The sequence below is a fragment of the Carex rostrata genome, chromosome 18, assembly GCF_964058835.1.
Source record: "Carex rostrata chromosome 18, lpCarRost1.2, whole genome shotgun sequence".
Lineage (NCBI taxonomy): Eukaryota > Viridiplantae > Streptophyta > Magnoliopsida > Poales > Cyperaceae > Carex > Carex rostrata.
Genome location: NC_135935.1, coordinates 9496425 through 9514899, shown reverse-complemented (window position 1 = coordinate 9514899; position 18475 = coordinate 9496425). Strand labels below are relative to the sequence as shown.

Here is an 18475-nt window from a genome sequence, read left to right as displayed (position 1 = left end):
CAAGCACCAAACGTATTAATTGATTTAAGTTATTTTACACCGTAACAATTCACACTTCAATGCGTAAGTATGAATACTTAAAATTTTAGATATTAATATTTTTACTAAAACACCAATGTTGATTATTGTGCGGTGGTTACGATATGTCATCATTATTCTATCTCTTCTCCAAATCTCTCTCGGTACCGAGATTAATTTGGGAAATGAGAACAATCTGACCTCCTATTTGACGAAGAATCTGAAAGTATGAATATTTGAACAACGAAGAGCCTGAAAGTACTTCATCATAGATCTCATTTGAAAGAGAAATTTACGTAGAAGATGTTCGTGGTTTTAGATTGGCAAAATTTCTTACAGGTCGTTAGAAATATTGACGAGATTAAATGGACAAAAAAAATCCACTTCTAAAAACGTGTAAAAAATGGGTGTGTGATTAGAGAGAAAAGAAAGTAATACTCGCGCATATAAGTATCCATAGATGCGCACACCAGTTGCAAATTTTTTCAAATATAAGTGGTCCCTCAAGTAGTTAGTAGTCCCCTCAGATAGTTAGTGGTCCTTATCGTACTTTATATTTTAGTTAGTTAGGAGGACGTTTTGGGGACTAAAGCAGGGGAGCTATTAGTCGAGAGAAATGTTTCAAAAAAATACATGTATAGAGAAAAGATGCTTTAGAAATGAGAAAAATAACTTAAGAAAAATAGACAAAGATGCGCATTATAACGGAAAAGCACAAATCGATGATATGTAAAATTGTTGGAGCATTCATATCTGCCCATCCAAAAAAAAATACTCCTCATTTTTTTTAATGAATTACAGTGTTTATTTTTTGTTATGTCATTTAATCATAATTATATATTACAAAGTTAATATTAATCATTAAAAATAATAATTAATAAACAATTTACTCCTCAATTACTTCCGAGCGGTTCACTACATAATAGAACCGTTCAAATTTGGGCGGTTGAAGCATTAACAAAAAGAAAAAGAAAAAGGAGGAGGACATTTGTGGAATGTTTTATTTAACGGAGGATGAATAAAAATTTCGGAAAATACAGCCTTTTCTTTTTTGGGGCAAAAACATAAAAATAGAGGGGGGGTAATGAGAAACGCTCATCTCTGTGACTGATGACTCTATCTATTTGTGTCTGAGCGATTTGATTTGTAAATTGTAAGTGTGTTGTTTCCTTGCTTCCGTGGTGAATTAACCTCCCACAAAATCCTCTATCTGATAGATATAATCCCTCTTCTTCTTCTCTCTGTCGCTCGCTCTCTGTAATGGAGAGTCTTTTAGCGGGGTTCTCTCCCACTGTCTTCTCAAGCGAGGTTCAAAGAAGTGAGAGGAAAGCCACAGTTAGCGTACCTCACTGGCGAAAGCCCAAACCTTGTCGACTTGTCTGCATGGCGGTTAGTGACTAACTCTAACTCTTAACTCTTAACTCTTAACGCTACTGGTGCTGGTGCTGGTGCTGGTGCTCCAATTTCTATTGTAACCATTTTTATGTAGGAACCATTTCTAATTGCCAAGCTGGATTCAGCTGAGAAGACTTGGAAAGAACTATCGGTCAGGTTGGCTGACCCTGATATCACCTCAAATCCAACTGAGTACCAAAAGCTAGCACAGTCTGTCGCCGAGCTCGATGTCGTAATTATATTATCTCTTCCTTTCCTTTCCTTTCCTTTCCTTTCCTTTCCTTTCTCCCACCTTCTAATTTCTACATTTATTCTTTTTCTATTCTATTCATTATTTTACAGTTTCTCCCATAATTTTCAGGTCGTTACTAAATACAGGCAGTTCAAGGAATGCGAGAAACAGCTAGCCGAAGCAAAAGGTATGACTAAATTCCACAAAATTACTTTCTTATTATCACTTCAATTTAACTCTGGGTAAGGTATGTATTTTATTATTAAATCTTCTGACGTTTCAAAATTTTAAACTTCCCAACAGAGTTGGCAAAGGAGAATGAAGGTGATCCTGATATGGCAGACATGATAGAACTTGAAATCGAGACTTTGTCTAATCAACTTAGTCAGCTTGAGGATCAAATCAAGGTTTCTTAACCTCATTTTATGTTTTTCAACTGTTTTGCATTTGTGCTTTAATCATTCATTATATGTGTTAAATGAATCAAATGGACATTTAATCAGTTTAAAAACCCCAGTTTCACCACGCTGTTACTGGTACAGCAAGATAGGCACTTTCATGATTAAGTTTTTCTTGTATAACAGCTATTATTGCTTCCTACCGACCCTCTTGATTCACGTAATATTCTTCTTGAAGGTACTTCTTTTTCCTTCATACTCCTTTTCCTCTTTTGAAAATACCGACTTGGTATGAAATAGTTTGTATTACAATTGTCAATATCTTTTTTACAATTTCCTATATTTTTCTTCCTAAACTCTTATTCGATTCATTTTTCAGTAAGGGCAGGTACAGGTGGTGAAGAAGCTGGACTGTGGGCCCGTGACCTTGTAGGTAGATATATTATTATACAAAAGCATTTCAAATTCCTGTTACAACTTGCAAAAAACTATTTATGTTTTTAGGTATTATTTCACTATTTGTGAAAGAAAAAGGCTGCTAATATCAATTTTTATCTCAGGTTCGTATGTATCAAAAGTATTGTGAACTCAATTCATGGAGATACACACCTATATCAAGCTCAGAGGTATGATGTCTCCTTTTTGTTCTGACTTCAATTATTAATGGAGGATAATTAATCATCTTAGGTGCATAGATAGTTGTGGATAAGATTGTTTTCTCTATTTTGTCTGTTGTTATTAAGGTGGGTATATTTTTCAGTGAGCCGAGAAGTTCGCCAAATGATATCTGAACTTTTGCACAGCTTCCTATGGCATAGTTTGCTTTGTGTTTACCTCCCTTTTAACCTGTTAATTGCGTATGAACACCTCATTCATTCATTCATCTTTTGCAAACATAAACCTTAAGAATTCTCAAGAGCTAATACTGCAGAATTGTAATCTTTATAGAAGGTACATTTTTACAATATTTTCAACATTATTTGGTATAAGCCAATAGGGTCAGCATGCAAATAGAGTGGTGTCCACAAGGATTGCGAACACAACAAATCTTGTAGGACCATATATGTAAAGTTTACATTTACTTATACAAGTAATTTTCAAGGGAGAGAAAGGAGGATACAAGACATGTGTAATGGAGGTAAAGGGAAAGAGGGTTTATAGCAAATTGAAATTCGAGGCGGGTGTACACCGAGTCCAGCGGGTCCCACAAACAGAGACGCAAGGCAGGGTACATACATCTACTGCTACCGTCGCAATTATGCCGGAGGTACCTTGTTTTAAAGAATAATTTCCATCTCAACTAAACATGGATATCTACATAATTGCCTCTGCATAACAAAATGCACCACACGTGCTCCACTCAAAGATCATAAATGCACCCAGACCCCTTCTCCATAATTCTTGGAAAAACTCAAATTATAACTGGCTTGTTTCTACCTTGAAGTAAACGGTACAGATGTGGAGAAGGCTATCATGGTTTAGAGCATATATGAAAGATTTAGTTCTTTTTTGTGCTATTAGCTACATAGTTTACAATCTTTTTTGTCTTTACTTTGTTGAGAAAAAATATGCCATAGTATTGTCTGGTACTTATTCTGAATAAAGAAGAGTGATGGGTCCTCTTTATTGACTTCTGCAGGCTGATGAAATTGACATTGAAATTGATCCGAAGGATATTGAACTCACAACAGCTAGATCTGGTGGAGCTGGAGGTAAAAGAAATAAATTTTTGTATTTTTACCTTTGAATAAAAAGAGGTTTTTTTTTTGTTTACACCTTGAAGAAGAGGGAAAAGGGTGTGTATTTTGTTGCACCAACCTACATGCAATAGAAAGTGGTCTCAATTGCCTGAAGATTGTTAGGTCTGCTATTGCATAGTACTGGCATCTACTGCAACCTATCCTTAGCATGTGTGCCTCCTATAGTGTGTATGCCTCTTGTGTAATAAAGTTATGGTTGCAGGTCAGAATGTGAATAAGGTGGAAACAGCAATAGATCTATTTCATAAGCCTTCAGGAATTCGAATATTTTGCACTGAAGAGAGGACTCAGGCTAGAAACAAAGAGCGTGCCTTGCAGTTGTTGCGAGCTAAACTGTATGTTTAATTACTCCACCATACATTGTAGTAAATTACAGGATATGGATCTATTAGAAAATAGCAAACGGAACAATATTATCACAATATGGAGAAAAACTTCATACATTTTTACTGGTTGTGATGCAGGGAACACTATTAATTATTGATGCCTCGATAAAATGTTAGTTCTTTTTCTCTTGCCAGTGCCAGACTAACCCATGTGTAGCCTCCTGTATTTATTATGTGCTATTCTGATGGTAATGTAGTATGAAATTTTCATTTATCTTTCTTTTGCAGTTATGATTTGAAAGTAAGAGAACAACAAGAAGCAGTAAGAAGCCAGAGAAGATCACAGGTTTGTAATTTAGAAAATTGATTATTTTATGCAGCTTTTACCAATGAGTTCAGTTTGCAAGTGACACTTTATCGAACATGTTAAGGATAGCCAACATTTCATATTGGCAAGCAACACCTGACATTTTAAAGATACTTACAGCTAACACATCACATCCAGTTTGTTTATTGTGGTGTATTGCGGTTTTACCCCTGACCCCACTATTTTTCACTGTGCGCACTTCTGAGCTAGAAGGCAAGCAGAAATAAAATAATTGAATTTTTAACTTGCATTAGAATGATGCTGGTATATTTGTTGAGTTAACTAAGTTGTGGTTGAATCAACCTTGTTATATCATTTGCATAGGACCTTAAAATTGATGGCCTTAACCAACAAAAATGATAATTGCTGGCTGGTAACCAAGGGATAAATTTTGATTTAGTTTGTAGGAATGGTTACTAATTAACCCTGTAGATTATACATTCAATCAGGATTGACACACTTTATTTTTTGAAGGTTAGGATTGACACACTTTGAGCAGCTTGTTTACCTGTACAAACTAAAATGTTGGTACAAAACCAGATTGACACTGGCTTTTAACAAAACCTGGTTGCCACTGAACCACCCATAGGCCCTAGGCTATATACAATACAAGGCAATATCTTCTTGAAGTTCTTACACTACATAGAGAATTGTTAAACAATATACTTATGAAGTCATTTGCAATGTAAAGGTACATTTGAAAAAATTAAATGCAGGTTGGCACAGGTTCTCGTGCAGAGAAAATTAGGACATACAATTACAAGGTAATTAAATATCCTCCATTTCTTCAGTAACTTTTTCCCTCTATAATCTGAGCAAATACAAGGTAATTAATTATAAAGCATTGATTATGATGTTTTGTAGGATAACCGGGTGACAGATCATAGGCTAAAGATGAACTTTGAGCTTACAAATTTTCTTGCAGGAGGTCTAGAGACAGCTGCTCAGGTATGTTTTCCACTTACCACTGGTAAAAAAAAAAAAAAAATCTTGGTGAAGAAACAAGGAACTGAAAGGATTAGTGAGATGAGATGAGATGTATATATACATTTATTTCTTTTTTCTAATAGGCATGTTCGGCAATGGAGCAGAAGGAACGCATGGAGGAAATGGCTGAATCTATCACTGTTTAACTTTTGTTCCCATGGTCCCAGAGCCAGAATTGATGTATAGTAAATTAGTAATAGTATATATTTTTAGAAGTACATGTTGAGAAGTAGACAATGCATGTTGATACATTTATTCGACATTTCCATCAAATCAAAATAAATAAATGTATCTTTGCAGTTGCCCAGTTCATGGAACATCCCAAAACGAAAGGCTGCTTTTTACTCGAACTTAAACAAAGTTAAATTTGTTGAGTACACGAACTAGATTCAAATCACACGTCCATCAGTAATAGGCAGGGCAGCAGGGGGGAATTTTGCTTGACAGTAGATTCAAATCAACAAACTTGATAATAATTAATTAATTAATTAATAGGCAGAGGAATTTTGAATTTTGGTCACATCCATCGTCTTACTCTTACCTCAGAGAAGCTGGGAATGTGACTCCCACAGTCCCACTCCCCTCGTTTTAATATCTTCTATAACGTTAACGGTAACGTTAACGTTAACGTCCCATCAAAAATCGAGGTCAATTCGGACGGTCGGGATCTAATCTTAAAATTGGCTTTAATTAATTAATAGATGCGGTGCCCGTACTGGTACTGTCCTAGTGTCCTGTCTGTCAGTGGTAGTAGTACTGTAGTAGTTTCCCACTAACTGAATAGGAATAGAATAGACCCGGTGCCGGTGCGCCATTTCATTACTTTTGCACCGCTCTACTCTCTACTCTCTACTCTAGAGAGTAGTAGACTGTAGAGACATCACATCGAACTCAGCCAACTACCAAACCAAACCAAACCCCTATTCTATTCACCATTCACCATTCACCATTATTCCCTTTTTCCTCTTCAAATTAAAAATTAATAGACGCATGGGCCAAGCCTTGCGCCGAGCTTCAGGGAGGGTTCGTCCCTCCGCCGTCTCCTCTCCGCCGCCGGCCAAAGCTCCATCTCAGCAGCCGAAGGCAGCGGCGGAGAAGACACCATCAGCCTCTCAGGACCACCTGGGCATCTCCGACTCAGGTCTGACATGCCACCTCTCTCTCATTCGTTCTGATCATGCATTTATTTTGGTTCACTATTTCTATTTCTGATTTGTTTATAACGAGGGTTTTGTTTTGTTGGGAGCATTACAATCCAATCTGGTTAATTAACGTTGCCATAGTTTAAAATTTTCCTTTGGAATTTTGATTTTGGGACATTGTACTAATTGAGGAGGGTTTCGTTGAGCTGAGTTTGAGATTCAGATTCAGATTCAGATTGGCGCCTCTGATTGTACTGCATGTAACTTGGCCACTATAGGAGCTTCACTAGGATGCATTGCTTGATTTCAGTAATATGAAAGCTCAAAATATGCTCTTTTAAGGACCTTGTCTTTCAAACTTTCAAAATCAAATCAGTAAGAAGCACATAAAATAGTATTCCGAATCTATAATTCCTGTGCCACACTCACAATTTTTAGGTAATAATGATTTTCACTCTATTTTTCTGAGCATAATTGAGGTTATTGGGACCTTAACTGATGGTAAACTTCAACTTATTTGATTTTACTTGATAATAATACCCTAGATACCTCCCAAGTTCAAATAGACTCACGGGTTATATTGTAAAATTCTTTATTCTCTTTTGAAATGCTTCTATTTCATTGTTCAGGCTGTACAATAATTTTTTCTTCTTCATGTTATAACAGATACATCAGTATCTGCTAAAGATGGCCATGCCACAGTTCTAGAGGAGAAAGACCCCAGCTACAACAAAATGCTCAGCTTCATGGCTGGCCGAATCACATCAAAGCCTGGTGGTAGAGCAGAAATGGGTGAGGTAAATTTTCTCTGATACATTTTTTTGCTTCTATGGTCTGATTGGTCTCAGATAAGATGTCTTTCTGGCCACAAACCTGTCAGAGCTTATTCCTGTGTAGTACATTTCCTGTGAGGCCTTGCACCAATTGTTATGTATAAAAAACTTTGTTTCTGGTACTTAATAATACATTTATCAGTTTCAGCTAAGTTTTAAAGAAAAAGAAAGGGTCGAGACAGTTATGAATAGTATTACTGGTTTACAATACAGCACCAACAGTCACTCCATGCGTACCAGTTACATGTGTAGGGGTTGGCTTTTCAACATACATGCTCATGCATCGTATTTTCATAGTATTGTTGTTAATTTCTACCCCTAGAACACAATGGGCCACATCGACTTGTTCCCCAACAGTAACAATTGCAAAATGATACAAGCCACTCAGCACTTGCACTGAACCATTAGTTTCTTTCAATTATTACATAAAAGGCTTCCATCAGAGAGAGCTATGGCAGGCCCCTGCCAAAAGTCAGAAGCTCAAAAGCAAATGTTGAAGAGAGTGCACAGCGATCTCTGACACCTGGCACCCTTAGCATAGAGCACATCCACCAGATCATCCTCTTGCATCAGGGCAAATCCAACGGTCAACAGGGCCCAATGGAAACCAAAGAGATTGCTGAGAGATTTCATGTTGATACTATTGTGATTGAAAAGATAGTTCAGTCAATCTCTTTGCCCCAAGAAGAAGATAATAACAACAAGTCAGAAGGGTAGCTGCAAAATGTTCTTTTATTAATTCAGAGGTTATACTCTTGTATAAAGAAAAACAAATATTTTCTTTTATGGTTTACAGCTGAGGCCAAATTTTCTTCAGACAAAGCATCCAGACCTTTTTTTTATTATTATCACCCCATGATTCAAGTCCTTCAGATGTAATAATGAACAACAATTTTGCACACAATTTTAGAATTTTTTTTGTTTTGTAGAAAGAAAGATGGTAGTTTTGACATCTTTGCAGTTGAAGCAGGAGTTCTTGGCTCTGTTACTAATTAGTTTTTGGAAGATAATGGCACAAATTGGGAATACTAATGGTTGCATGCACTCTATATCTACAAGTTTGCCAATTCGTCTGACCTACAAACTGGGAATCAGGCAGGCCTACAAAAGAAGCTAAATCTGTGGTTCCTGATGGCGAGAGAGATGCAGTACTTACAAGTACGGTAATAATGCTTGCCTGCAGTAACAGAGCTCCTGCACAAGATTGCACGTGCACTAACGCAAGTTTGAGTGTTTGATTGACTAGTGAATATAAGACTGCTTAGTTTAATAATGTTATTGCAAGTTTGAGTGTTTTTCCAAGTAGAAACTCACTGAATAATCACGGTAAGAGAGAAGACATATATACACAGCAACTGGTACCGAGCTGTTGTACATTAAGTATATATTATAATTTTAGTGAAAATGATTTTGCTGCAACTGCAAGCCAAGCCCTACACTTCTAGACGTTCTCGTTTCCTCTTTCTTTCTTTTGCTAATTAGAGGAAAACAAGTACACATATGACAATGACATTATGTCTAGTAGGTCAAAGCTTTTAAATAGCAAAAGTGAAGTGGCGGTTTACCAGTAAAACAGTTTGTGGCACCAACATCCCCGCTTCAAGAAACTCAAGTAGGTCTTTGCTTCCGTCCTTTGGTATACACAAATTGTAATATTTCACTGCTGCTAGTACAAGTCCAAATTAAATTGTCCCTTCACCATACAACATTCAACCTTTTTTTTAAGTCTTTTTTTTAGTCTTTTTTTAGTTTAGTTGTGGAAGATAATCACGCTATTTGCTTAAAGAATCTGAGACAAAAATAAACAGTATATATTTTGAAAAATATATTAAACCAATCAGAGTCATCAAAAACCTGTAATAGAACAGGAAGCTACTGCATAGCACAGAGGCGTTGGTACTATGCACCAGTACCATGTAGAAGACTATCCAGAGGATTACTTAGTGAATTAGGCAATTAGTGGTTATGCAGTGATGTAATAAACTGAATTAGTTAGAATCAGTTAGTGGCATAAAAGGTAATTAGCTAGGAATTAGAGATAGAAGCTGTTGCCTATTCCTATATATAGTGATGTATTATGCCATTTGCAAGGATTACACAATCAAGAGTGAAAATAAAGATTCTTTGATACAATTATCTCTCTCTCTCTCTCTCTCTTTACAACCTGCTTTAGCCATGTTTCAAGAAAGCTCAACTGTTCAAACATACAGTATAAACAACAGTAACATAAATCTAAGCCAAAATATGATCTTACAACAATAAAAATCAATGCAAAATGAACAAATTTCATGCAAAAAAAAAGTACTATCAGCCAAAAACTGAAAAAAGAAGTACCCTCATTTGGATAAGTTGCTAATGAAACATGCGAGGAAGTGGTCTGACCGCCATGAAGGCATCAACCATCTGGAAAAAAAAAAATTGTATTCGTGTTATTCATTTCCACAAATTACACTGCATGTGAACTGCCATGAATAAATTATTATGGGTGCCAAAGCACTGGCTAAAATTCTACTGTGGTTTGAGAATAAGGCATCTACAAACACTCAATAAAAAGATAATGATTTTAAACAACAACAAATAGAACAAAAATAAGGATAAACAAGGGGTTCTACCTCCTCTGTCACAGCTGCACGGGCTCTTTGGTGCCGTTCAACTATCTCAGAAAGAACCTCTATGAGACGCCCTTTGACCTCACCGGTCAGCATAGCTCCAGATCCATACTCCTATAGGAAAACAAAATTAAAGAGCAGCACTTTGATCACAACAACATTTCAAAATCAACAGATGGTGAAATTATTTGAGTTCTTATATCAAAACAAACCTCTCTTATGCTCGAGAGTTCAACATCATCGTCTAGGAAGAAATTAAGGTACTTCACTGGAACATCCACCTTCATTGCATAACCAACCGATGATTAGATGTCTAATTACTAATAAACAAACAAACAACATAAGTGGTATTGTGGCAAATTACTGAGGTACCCTCCAAGATTTAAAAGTATCAGAGATAATTTGTATAATGAGATAAATGAAAAGAACCTCAAGATTTGCACCATACTTCCTTTGCTTTTCTAAAGTATCCTGGCCTCCAGAGAAAGCATATTTATTCACCTGGACATTACAGCAAGTACACAGATAACTTGAATTAAAATTTTCCAACCTTAAACGGAGGACAAAGTAACTTCCAAATTAGAATCTCATGAACCGAGTTGACAGATTTTTACTAGAACCAATTATGATAATAAAAAAAAAACGATAAATAATATGCCCAGTTGGTGAAGTAATTGAACATTTGTGCCAAAAATGCAGCATCTTGGTTGGCAAACAATTAAACAGAACCAATTGCACAATATCTTTGACAAATTGTTACATTTGATTCAGCCTAACCTAAGGATGCTCCGGTGTAAGAAAATTCAATTAATAAAATTTGATGCTTCTAGGGCAAATGGAAGCAGGGGGTCATGCACCACTTTTGTCACAGAGAGAGAGAGGGAGAGACCTTGTTTTTTATATCTTTCAACGAATCAGTGACGTATATTGCAGAGTTTGGATCACTGGCCGACATTTTTCCTGACTCCCCCTGAGTAAATTCGAAATTTACAAAAGTTCATTCATTCAGGTCACATGTTTACTTTAAAATGCTCATAACTTGTTAACACAAGAATGACAGTTAAATTTAGGTACCTGCAGAGCTGGGAAAAACTTTGATTCAATCAATGAAGGCTTATGATAGCCTAATCTTGGAGCAACATCTCGGGTCATTCTAAAATATGGATCCTATACATTAAAGAAAACTTAAGTACTTACTTTACTGATCAATGTGTGTTCTCCATTTTTTATGGCCGAACTTGTGCACTGGGCCAATAACAGAGGGCACCGAAACCCAGTATCATGCACAGGCACAAGTGGTGTGATGCTATTGATACACTGAAATGGAAGCAGTACCTGGTCTATGGCACAAGGGATCAAACAGCGCAGGTTGCTGTACTTGCCAGAGAATATGTGCGGAAATGTACTAGGGAATGATGGAGCTGCCTGCAAATTATGAACATATTCACATTTCCCAGTATATTTTCCATCTGTTATCCATTCCATAATTAAAAGGAAACAGTCTGGAGATCAACACTATCTGATATTGGTCCTACAATATGGATTGAATTTCTATGGACAGTTCAGATCGGAAAATAGGATCAGTACCCATCTATTATAGATTAAACAGGCAATTCAAGGCATGAATAGTAGGAGGTAAGGACCGAAACTTCTCAAATATAAGAGAAAAAGAAGAAGAAGAAGAAGAAGAAGAAGAAATATAATGAAACAGAGATGTTGAACATCTTTTGGTCATGCAACCTTCTTAAATGTTTTTAACATACTCCAAATTAATACCAAAACAAAAAATATAACTAATAATAAGTCCAAAACTGAAACCCTTTAAAGAGTGGTATTTCTGGTCCTGACAACAATCTTTACTGTCAAGAGTAGTTTAGGAGAAAAAAAATGGCACTCTTGTATATCAATAGGGGAAAATATTCACCTGGATATATGGGAAAAAGAATTTTCCACCATAGTCCTCCAGTGTCAAGCCAAAAATCCCTACAATCTGCCAAAAGAGAGGTACTATTAAAGACTAACCTACAAATTCAACTGTCTCAAATTAGATAATTCTGAAAGAAAGAATCAGGCAGCATTGAAAGTACCTTATTACCTGTGACACAGTTTGCAATTCTAACAATATTTTTGTAAATTGGACTGAAACAAAAAACAAAGAGGAAAAATAAAATGCAATTAGGAATAACATAGAAAAAAACATGATTGCAAAATGAAAAGAACATAGGCTATCTTAAGCGTAACTAGATAACACTGATATCACCTCAGAAATTTGAAAATAGTCACATATACCACTCATCTCAAGAACTTAACTAAACTATATGCCCATTTATTCCTCATTTTCAAAGGAGAAATGAAGAGGAGGCAATTTGGACATTATTTTGTGAAAAGGGGGTTGAGTATTAGATACTTGTTTTGTGAGGATAGACAGATATTTTCTAATCTGAGAATTTGTACTTTAGCACAGGCCCCAAGAGAACAATCATGTATAAACAATTAGACATTTAAAACAAAAGTGAAGTAACTGTTAATCTGTCATGCCCCTTGAAACATTCAAACCCTCCTCTCGTTGTTCCTCTAAAAACGACAAATTACCCCCTTGCGCATATAAGGTTGCTTGGTGATCTTTCAATTAAAACTGCAAAAAAAAGATGCTTTCCAAGGAATTATATGTCTCTTGTTACGCAGAGCACACATGATGCTTAACATTTTGCAACAGCATGGATGCAATGGTGTCCATAAAGGGAAAATCCTTTTAGCGTGTTTGTGAAAGACACATCTCTCTCATGTGATGTCTATCAACAACAAACATGTGAATAGCAACAACCTATGGAAAACAGTAGGAAAAATGAAAAAGAAGAGATGGTATACACTATACAGTACTTACGGAGACATGTAACTAAAATCAGCAAAAATGAAGGTTCTCTCTATATCAAAACCACAGGCTATGATATCCTTTGCATTTTGGCGTGCGAGTCTCTCACTCTCTTGGACAGAGAGACCCTTCCACATGCACTTTTCATCATCTGTGAGTTGAATTACAAGTGGCACCTTAAATACATCTTGCAAATATCTACAATAAAACAATGATGAAAGAAAGAATCATGTTAGTTTGTAGTTGTTGTGTGAGAGAGAGATAGAAAGAGAGAGAGAAAGTATATAGTTTTTACTTGGTGAACATAAAGGGGACCAAATGACCAAGATGCAAGGACTCGGATGAAGGGCCTCTTCCGGTGTACAGGTAAAATTTGTCACCCTTCTCGTATGCATCCAGAATGTCAGTCAAATCTCTGCAGCAGCACAATTACAATTAATTTGTTATAAGGAATGAATTAATTTAATTGTTGAACATTACATTACATTAATGGAAGAGAAAAGAATGGAAGAGAAAAGAAACAGCACCGATGCGCAAAGAAGAGGCCTCTGCGGAGAAAGACATGGGCGCGGCGGCCGGTGAGACGCTCAAAACGGTCGATAAGGGTCTGGTCGAGGCGCTGACAACCGAACTTGTCGACCAACTTGTCGTAGTCGATCTTTCCTCCCTTGGCTGACACCTCCCATGGGTTTATAACTTGTTCCTCTTCTTCTTCTTCTTCTTCTTCTTCACCTTTTTGCTGCTCGGCGGCTGCAACTGCAACTGCAAGGGTTTCTCCCGCCGTCGTAGTCGACGCCATTTCAGACAAAACCTCTTTCTCTTCTTTTCGCTGACAAAACCTCTCTCCTCTTTCTCTTCGCTGACAAAACCCCTCTCTCTCCCCCGTGATTTTTATTTGTAAGAAAATGAAAAAATAAAATATTAAAAATAAGAATGAATCGGAGGAAATTTCAAAAACAACAAGGAATACATGGCTTATGGCGTCCCTGAGGGACGCCATTCCAAACTCACGTCCGACAAAAAAAAAAAAAAAAAAAAAATGAAAACCCAGGGACGCCATGCTATTTGTAGTCCCCATGGGACGCCATGGCTTGGGTGAGGTCCGCGGAAAAAAAAAAAAAAAATGAAAAACGCTGGGACGCCATGCGCTAACTTGGTCCGCTTAATAAAAACGCATCTCGTCTCTCCGCTCCACACAATTTGTTTTCTCCGAACTCCAACAGCGACAGAAGAGAATAAAAAAAAGAAGCGACAACCCGTTGTTGCCGTTGATGGTCCCGATCTCCTTCGTCTAGGATTGTGGCGTCCCACTTCCTCCGCTGGTCCCCTGGTGCTGCTATTACTGTGGCGTCCCAAATATTACAAGTAAGTTTTTTTTTTTCATAATTATGCCGAATTAGTTAAAATTAGATAGTTTACTAAATAATTTAGTTCGATTTTATTTGTATGATTAAAATAGATTTGTATTTATTATATTAATAATTAGGTTAATTAATTTTAAAATGTGCTTAAGCATTGTATTTTAGGCATGTCAATTATAGTTAGAACAACTAGATAATTTATTATACAAAAGAAGTCTTTATTATTTAAGCAAAATAGATTAATTTAGTTATGAATGTCAATTATATGTCAATTTTTTTTTTAGGTATGTTATAAAATATATTAATTTAGTGAGCATGCATTGTTTTTTATGTTCATTTAGGGTTGGATTATGGATGTAAATAATATAGTGAGTACAATAATGAAATCTGTTGTATTTTATGTTATATTTTATTTTGGTTAGATTGTCCTCATTTAGGGTTAGATTAGTTCTACTATATAAATTATTTAAATGAATATATGCATGTTCGATATGATGATAAATTAATGAAAATATTATGCATGCAGGATGTCAGCCCCTCGTGGTGAGTATGGTTATCAAAACACTAATGATGTGTTTGAAGAAGATGTAGTGACTCAAACTCAATCATCAAATCATTTTAGTTCGTTATTGTGGATGCCACATCAACAACATCGGAGTTCATTAATTTCTACCGATGTAAGTCACTAAATTTTTTGTTTAACTTGTACTTTTTTTAATTCATGGTTTCATTGCTTTTTAAGTTAATTTTTATAACTATGGCAGCCTAACAATGGAGTGAGGGCTCGAGGGCACAAGCACATTATTCCGTACCATTGGCAATGTGAAAACATTTTAAAGAGTCTCGGCTTATATCAGGTATCTCAAATGAAGGTTGCAAACGTTGATTCTTCGCTTCTCAGTGGTCTCTTAGAGCGTTGGCGACCAGAGACTCATACATTTCATCTCCCTGTAGGTGAGATGACCATTACTTTAGAGGATGTTTCTTGTTTGTGGGCTTTGCCAATTACGGGGATACCGGTGACTGGTATGTCAGATGGTAATTGGGAGGGTTTAGTAAATGAGTGTCTTGGAGTTGGGGCATGGGATGAATTAATGAAACCGAAGAAAAGGCCTTCTGAGATTAAAAAATCTGGGTATGCCATAAACTTAAAAAGATTGCGAAATCGGTTTAAAGCCATGCCTTCGGGTCAGGGTGAGCCTACACCGGAGCAGATACATCAATATACAAGAGCTTACATACTCGATTTGTTTGGGTCTTTACTTTTTACCGATTCTTCTGGAGATTCAGTACCGGTGATGTATTTGCAATTCCTTAGGGATCTCAATACTCCTGGGCAATACAATTGGGGTGGGGCTGTTTTAGCATTGTTGTACAGGAATCTATGTTGGGGCGCCACCCGGAAAGCTAAAATGGTGAAAACGCTAGCGGGTCCAGTGGTACTTTTACAGCATTGGGCATGGTCGCGGTTGCAGACCGGACGTCCGTGTCCATACAAAGGTTGGGCTCCTGATTGGGGGAGACCGGATTCCCAGTCTTGCCCTGCATTTGGAGCTAAGTGGTGTGGTGCCATTGAATATAAACAACCTCATGGGAAGGCTGGAGTGAAATACTTTCGCAATCAGTTACAAGATTTGCGGGAGGGTAACATAGATTGGGAGCCATACAAACAGCTGTGGAGCCGTATGCCATCCCGAGTTCATCAAGATGCTGAGTTTTTTCGTGCCCGTGTGCCATTGGTACACTTCTGGATTATTGAACATCACTATCCTGATCGAGTGATGCGCCAGTTCGGGTATAGACAGGCCATTCCAGTACTCGAGCCACTCCCAGAGGATGATGTACGTAAATTACACAAGTATGTTCATAGTAGTATGTGTACTACTAATTGTTCGTGTGTCTTCTCCGTCCCTTACTGATTAAATCTTTATCAGGAACAATAGTTGGTCCTGTGTATCTCGGCCATTCTGATTGATTTTTAAACCCATGGAATTGACCACTCCAAGTTTCGAGAAGCTTGTTCATGGAATAATAGTTGTTAATAAAGCAGTTTACGTTGAAATTCCTCTCCCGGCAAACAGCTAGTACATGAGCACAGGGTATACCTGTCAACTGCGGTTTTCGACATGTGCATTCTACTTTATTATCATCTCTCGTGATAACTGTGTATTTGAAGGTTTCAGTATCGATGAATTTAATCTGTCCCGTTACCTCATCGTACCAATGAACTTTTTCGTTTTTGGTCATGACATCGTACTCGCCCCGTGGCTCACCATAAGATATGGCAGTCATTGCAAGACAACGTTTTCCGCGTCTTACCAACAATGCTTCGACCCGCGCTGACCATTCATGTCTCTCCTTTATGCGAGTCATAGCTTTCTGCTTCCTTTCCCTAAACCAATCGACTAGTTTATAAAATGTATCTTCAACTAGTGCGACGACCGGTAGTCTTCGACTTCTCTGGAACACATTGTTCAATGATTCAGACCCATTAGTTGTCATAATCCCCCAACGGGAACCATTGTCAAATGTTTGAAATACCCTCCATGGTTTAGGAGCCTCAGTTTCATCGTTGTCCCGGTATTTACCGACTTTATCCAAGTACGGAATTGCTGCTGGACATTTTAGACGTAGAATTTGCATCCACTCTGCATACGCTCTTGGCTTCCTTTTCCTGACAAGTATTTTAAATATATCACAAACATCTTTATCATGGACCTTTTTCATTAAATTCTCAGCAACGTGTTGTGTACACAATGTCTGAATACACTCTTCGCCATCCTCCCACCACCCACCATGTCTATCTTTAAAAACCTTCCTTATTCCCAAGTGTCTATCTGAAACAACACACATGAACCTCCCAAAACCAATTACCTCTTGTCGCAACCACCTCATGAACCATCCCCAGTTCTCGAAACTCTCTTCCTGAACCAATCCGAAAGCCAGAGGTAGCAATTGATTCTCAGCATCATAACCGCAAGCTATAAGCAATCTCCCCTTGTACCTACCAGACAGGAAGCATGCATCAATGCTAATGATAGGCCTCAGATGAGGCACTGCCGCAATACATGGACCATAAGCCCACGCTGCTGCCTTAAACAACCGTTCTGTCTCTTTCGCGGTGGGTTCTGATCTAACTGTCCATTTTGTCCCGGGATTTTCTCTTGTTATTGCTTGTAAAAGTGGACTCAGGATTGCATATGAGTCCTTCCAACTACCAAACATTTGTTCAATTGCCAGCTCTCGGCCACGCCATAACCTATTATATTTGGGAACAATTCCTTTGAAATGAGCACGAACTATCGATTTGAGGTCACTAATGCTTTTTGTAATATCTTCTCTAATATCATCCCTTATAACATTGGCAATCACTGCGGCTGTTAATTGTGCATGATCAGTACGATTAGTCGGGGCACAACATGTATGCGGTGTATTTAATGTTTTAATTGTCCACCGAGCTCCAAAATAAGAAGACGTGGCGTACAATCTCCAATTGCACCTGGTGTCTTTGCACTCAACTACAATTTTGGTTTTGCTACTTTCTTTCCAAAATACTTCAATATTCTTGCGTATGTGGAACTCCTTTATGGTTCTATTCATAACAACTTTTGACGAGAATACTTGCTCCACCGCAAGAGATTGATCATCAAAACGTGGGGTTGTACCGAAAAAACTTACATCTGCTTCCCGAAATCCTGATGTGTCATTGAAACTCGCTACAGGGTGACGGTCACTACGACCAGAAATGGGAAAATACTGAGTCTGCACAGCAGGTGTATGGGACTCTAACAAGACATCATCTTCAGAATCATCATCATCACATTCATCATCATCACAATAGTCTAGATCATTTTCATCATCACTTTGTGGTAAGTCGTCATCATCGGGACAAGGATCAACAAAAGTTGGCATATAAGGTGTATTGTTAGGATTATCGTATTGTGTCCAATTCACCTCTGCTTGGACGGCTGGTGAAAACTCATTCATATTTGGAAAAGGTTCAGAATAAATATTTTGGGGCGGTGTATGTTCTCTCTGATGGGGTTGGACCCGACTGGAACCCGCATGTGGGTCACAATACCGGGATTGATGAGGTTCTGGCTGGGTCTCAGGTACCATACTATCAAAGTTCAACTGGAGTTGCGTTGTGCCCACAATTGGAACAAACTCAATGA

At 37.5% G+C, this 18475-nt stretch overlaps 4 protein-coding genes across 7 annotated transcripts in view; 3 read left to right on the top strand and 1 right to left on the bottom strand.

Annotated features, from left to right (window-relative positions):
• APG3 (Peptide chain release factor 1) overlaps positions 1-5790 on the top strand; it is a 47993-nt gene extending 42203 nt beyond the window's left edge. Inside the window, exons 2-15 of one of the 4 annotated variants that reach the window (XM_078319469.1) lie at positions 1236-1407; positions 1508-1645; positions 1775-1832; positions 1949-2052; positions 2230-2281; positions 2423-2472; positions 2604-2669; positions 3146-3310; positions 3683-3755; positions 4006-4138; positions 4418-4475; positions 5213-5260; positions 5361-5444; positions 5567-5790. In XM_078319469.1, the coding sequence (XP_078175595.1) occupies positions 1279-1407; positions 1508-1645; positions 1775-1832; positions 1949-2052; positions 2230-2281; positions 2423-2472; positions 2604-2669; positions 3146-3310; positions 3683-3755; positions 4006-4138; positions 4418-4475; positions 5213-5260; positions 5361-5444; positions 5567-5629 (1221 nt within the window). In that variant the 5' untranslated portion in view covers positions 1236-1278 and the 3' untranslated portion in view covers positions 5630-5790. Of the gene's footprint in view, positions 1-1167; positions 1408-1507; positions 1646-1755; positions 1833-1948; positions 2053-2229; positions 2282-2422; positions 2473-2603; positions 2670-3145; positions 3311-3682; positions 3756-4005; positions 4139-4417; positions 4476-4616; positions 5188-5212; positions 5261-5360; positions 5445-5566 lie in introns of those variants that run through there. The other 3 variants (XM_078319468.1, XM_078319471.1, XM_078319470.1) reach the window with 3 other exon arrangements.
• A 644-nt stretch (positions 5791-6434) lies between these two features.
• On the top strand, positions 6435-8394 carry LOC144569227 (dynein beta chain, ciliary protein). Its single transcript, XM_078319472.1, has 3 exons — positions 6435-6624; positions 7292-7422; positions 7891-8394. Exons 1-3 carry the CDS (start codon positions 6474-6476, stop codon positions 8173-8175), a joined length of 567 nt encoding a protein of 188 aa, XP_078175598.1. The 5' UTR covers positions 6435-6473; the 3' UTR covers positions 8176-8394.
• An 865-nt stretch (positions 8395-9259) lies between these two features.
• LOC144569243 (tryptophan--tRNA ligase, cytoplasmic-like) lies at positions 9260-13738 on the bottom strand. The gene is made up of 13 exons (XM_078319497.1): positions 13467-13738; positions 13235-13354; positions 12952-13137; positions 12155-12206; positions 11992-12057; positions 11403-11492; positions 11142-11234; positions 10957-11037; positions 10497-10568; positions 10280-10348; positions 10071-10181; positions 9623-9861; positions 9260-9312 (listed from the first exon to the last, which is right to left on the bottom strand). The coding sequence occupies exons 1-12, from the start codon at positions 13736-13738 to the stop codon at positions 9811-9813; spliced, it is 1263 nt and encodes a 420-aa protein (XP_078175623.1). The 3' UTR covers positions 9260-9312; positions 9623-9810.
• Positions 13739-13803: 65 nt separating this feature from the next.
• Positions 13804-16219, top strand: LOC144569220 (serine/threonine-protein phosphatase 7 long form homolog). Its single transcript, XM_078319463.1, has 3 exons — positions 13804-14304; positions 14827-14977; positions 15065-16219. Exons 1-3 carry the CDS (start codon positions 14063-14065, stop codon positions 16217-16219), a joined length of 1548 nt encoding a protein of 515 aa, XP_078175589.1. The 5' UTR covers positions 13804-14062.
• Positions 16220-18475: the final 2256 nt, after the last annotated feature.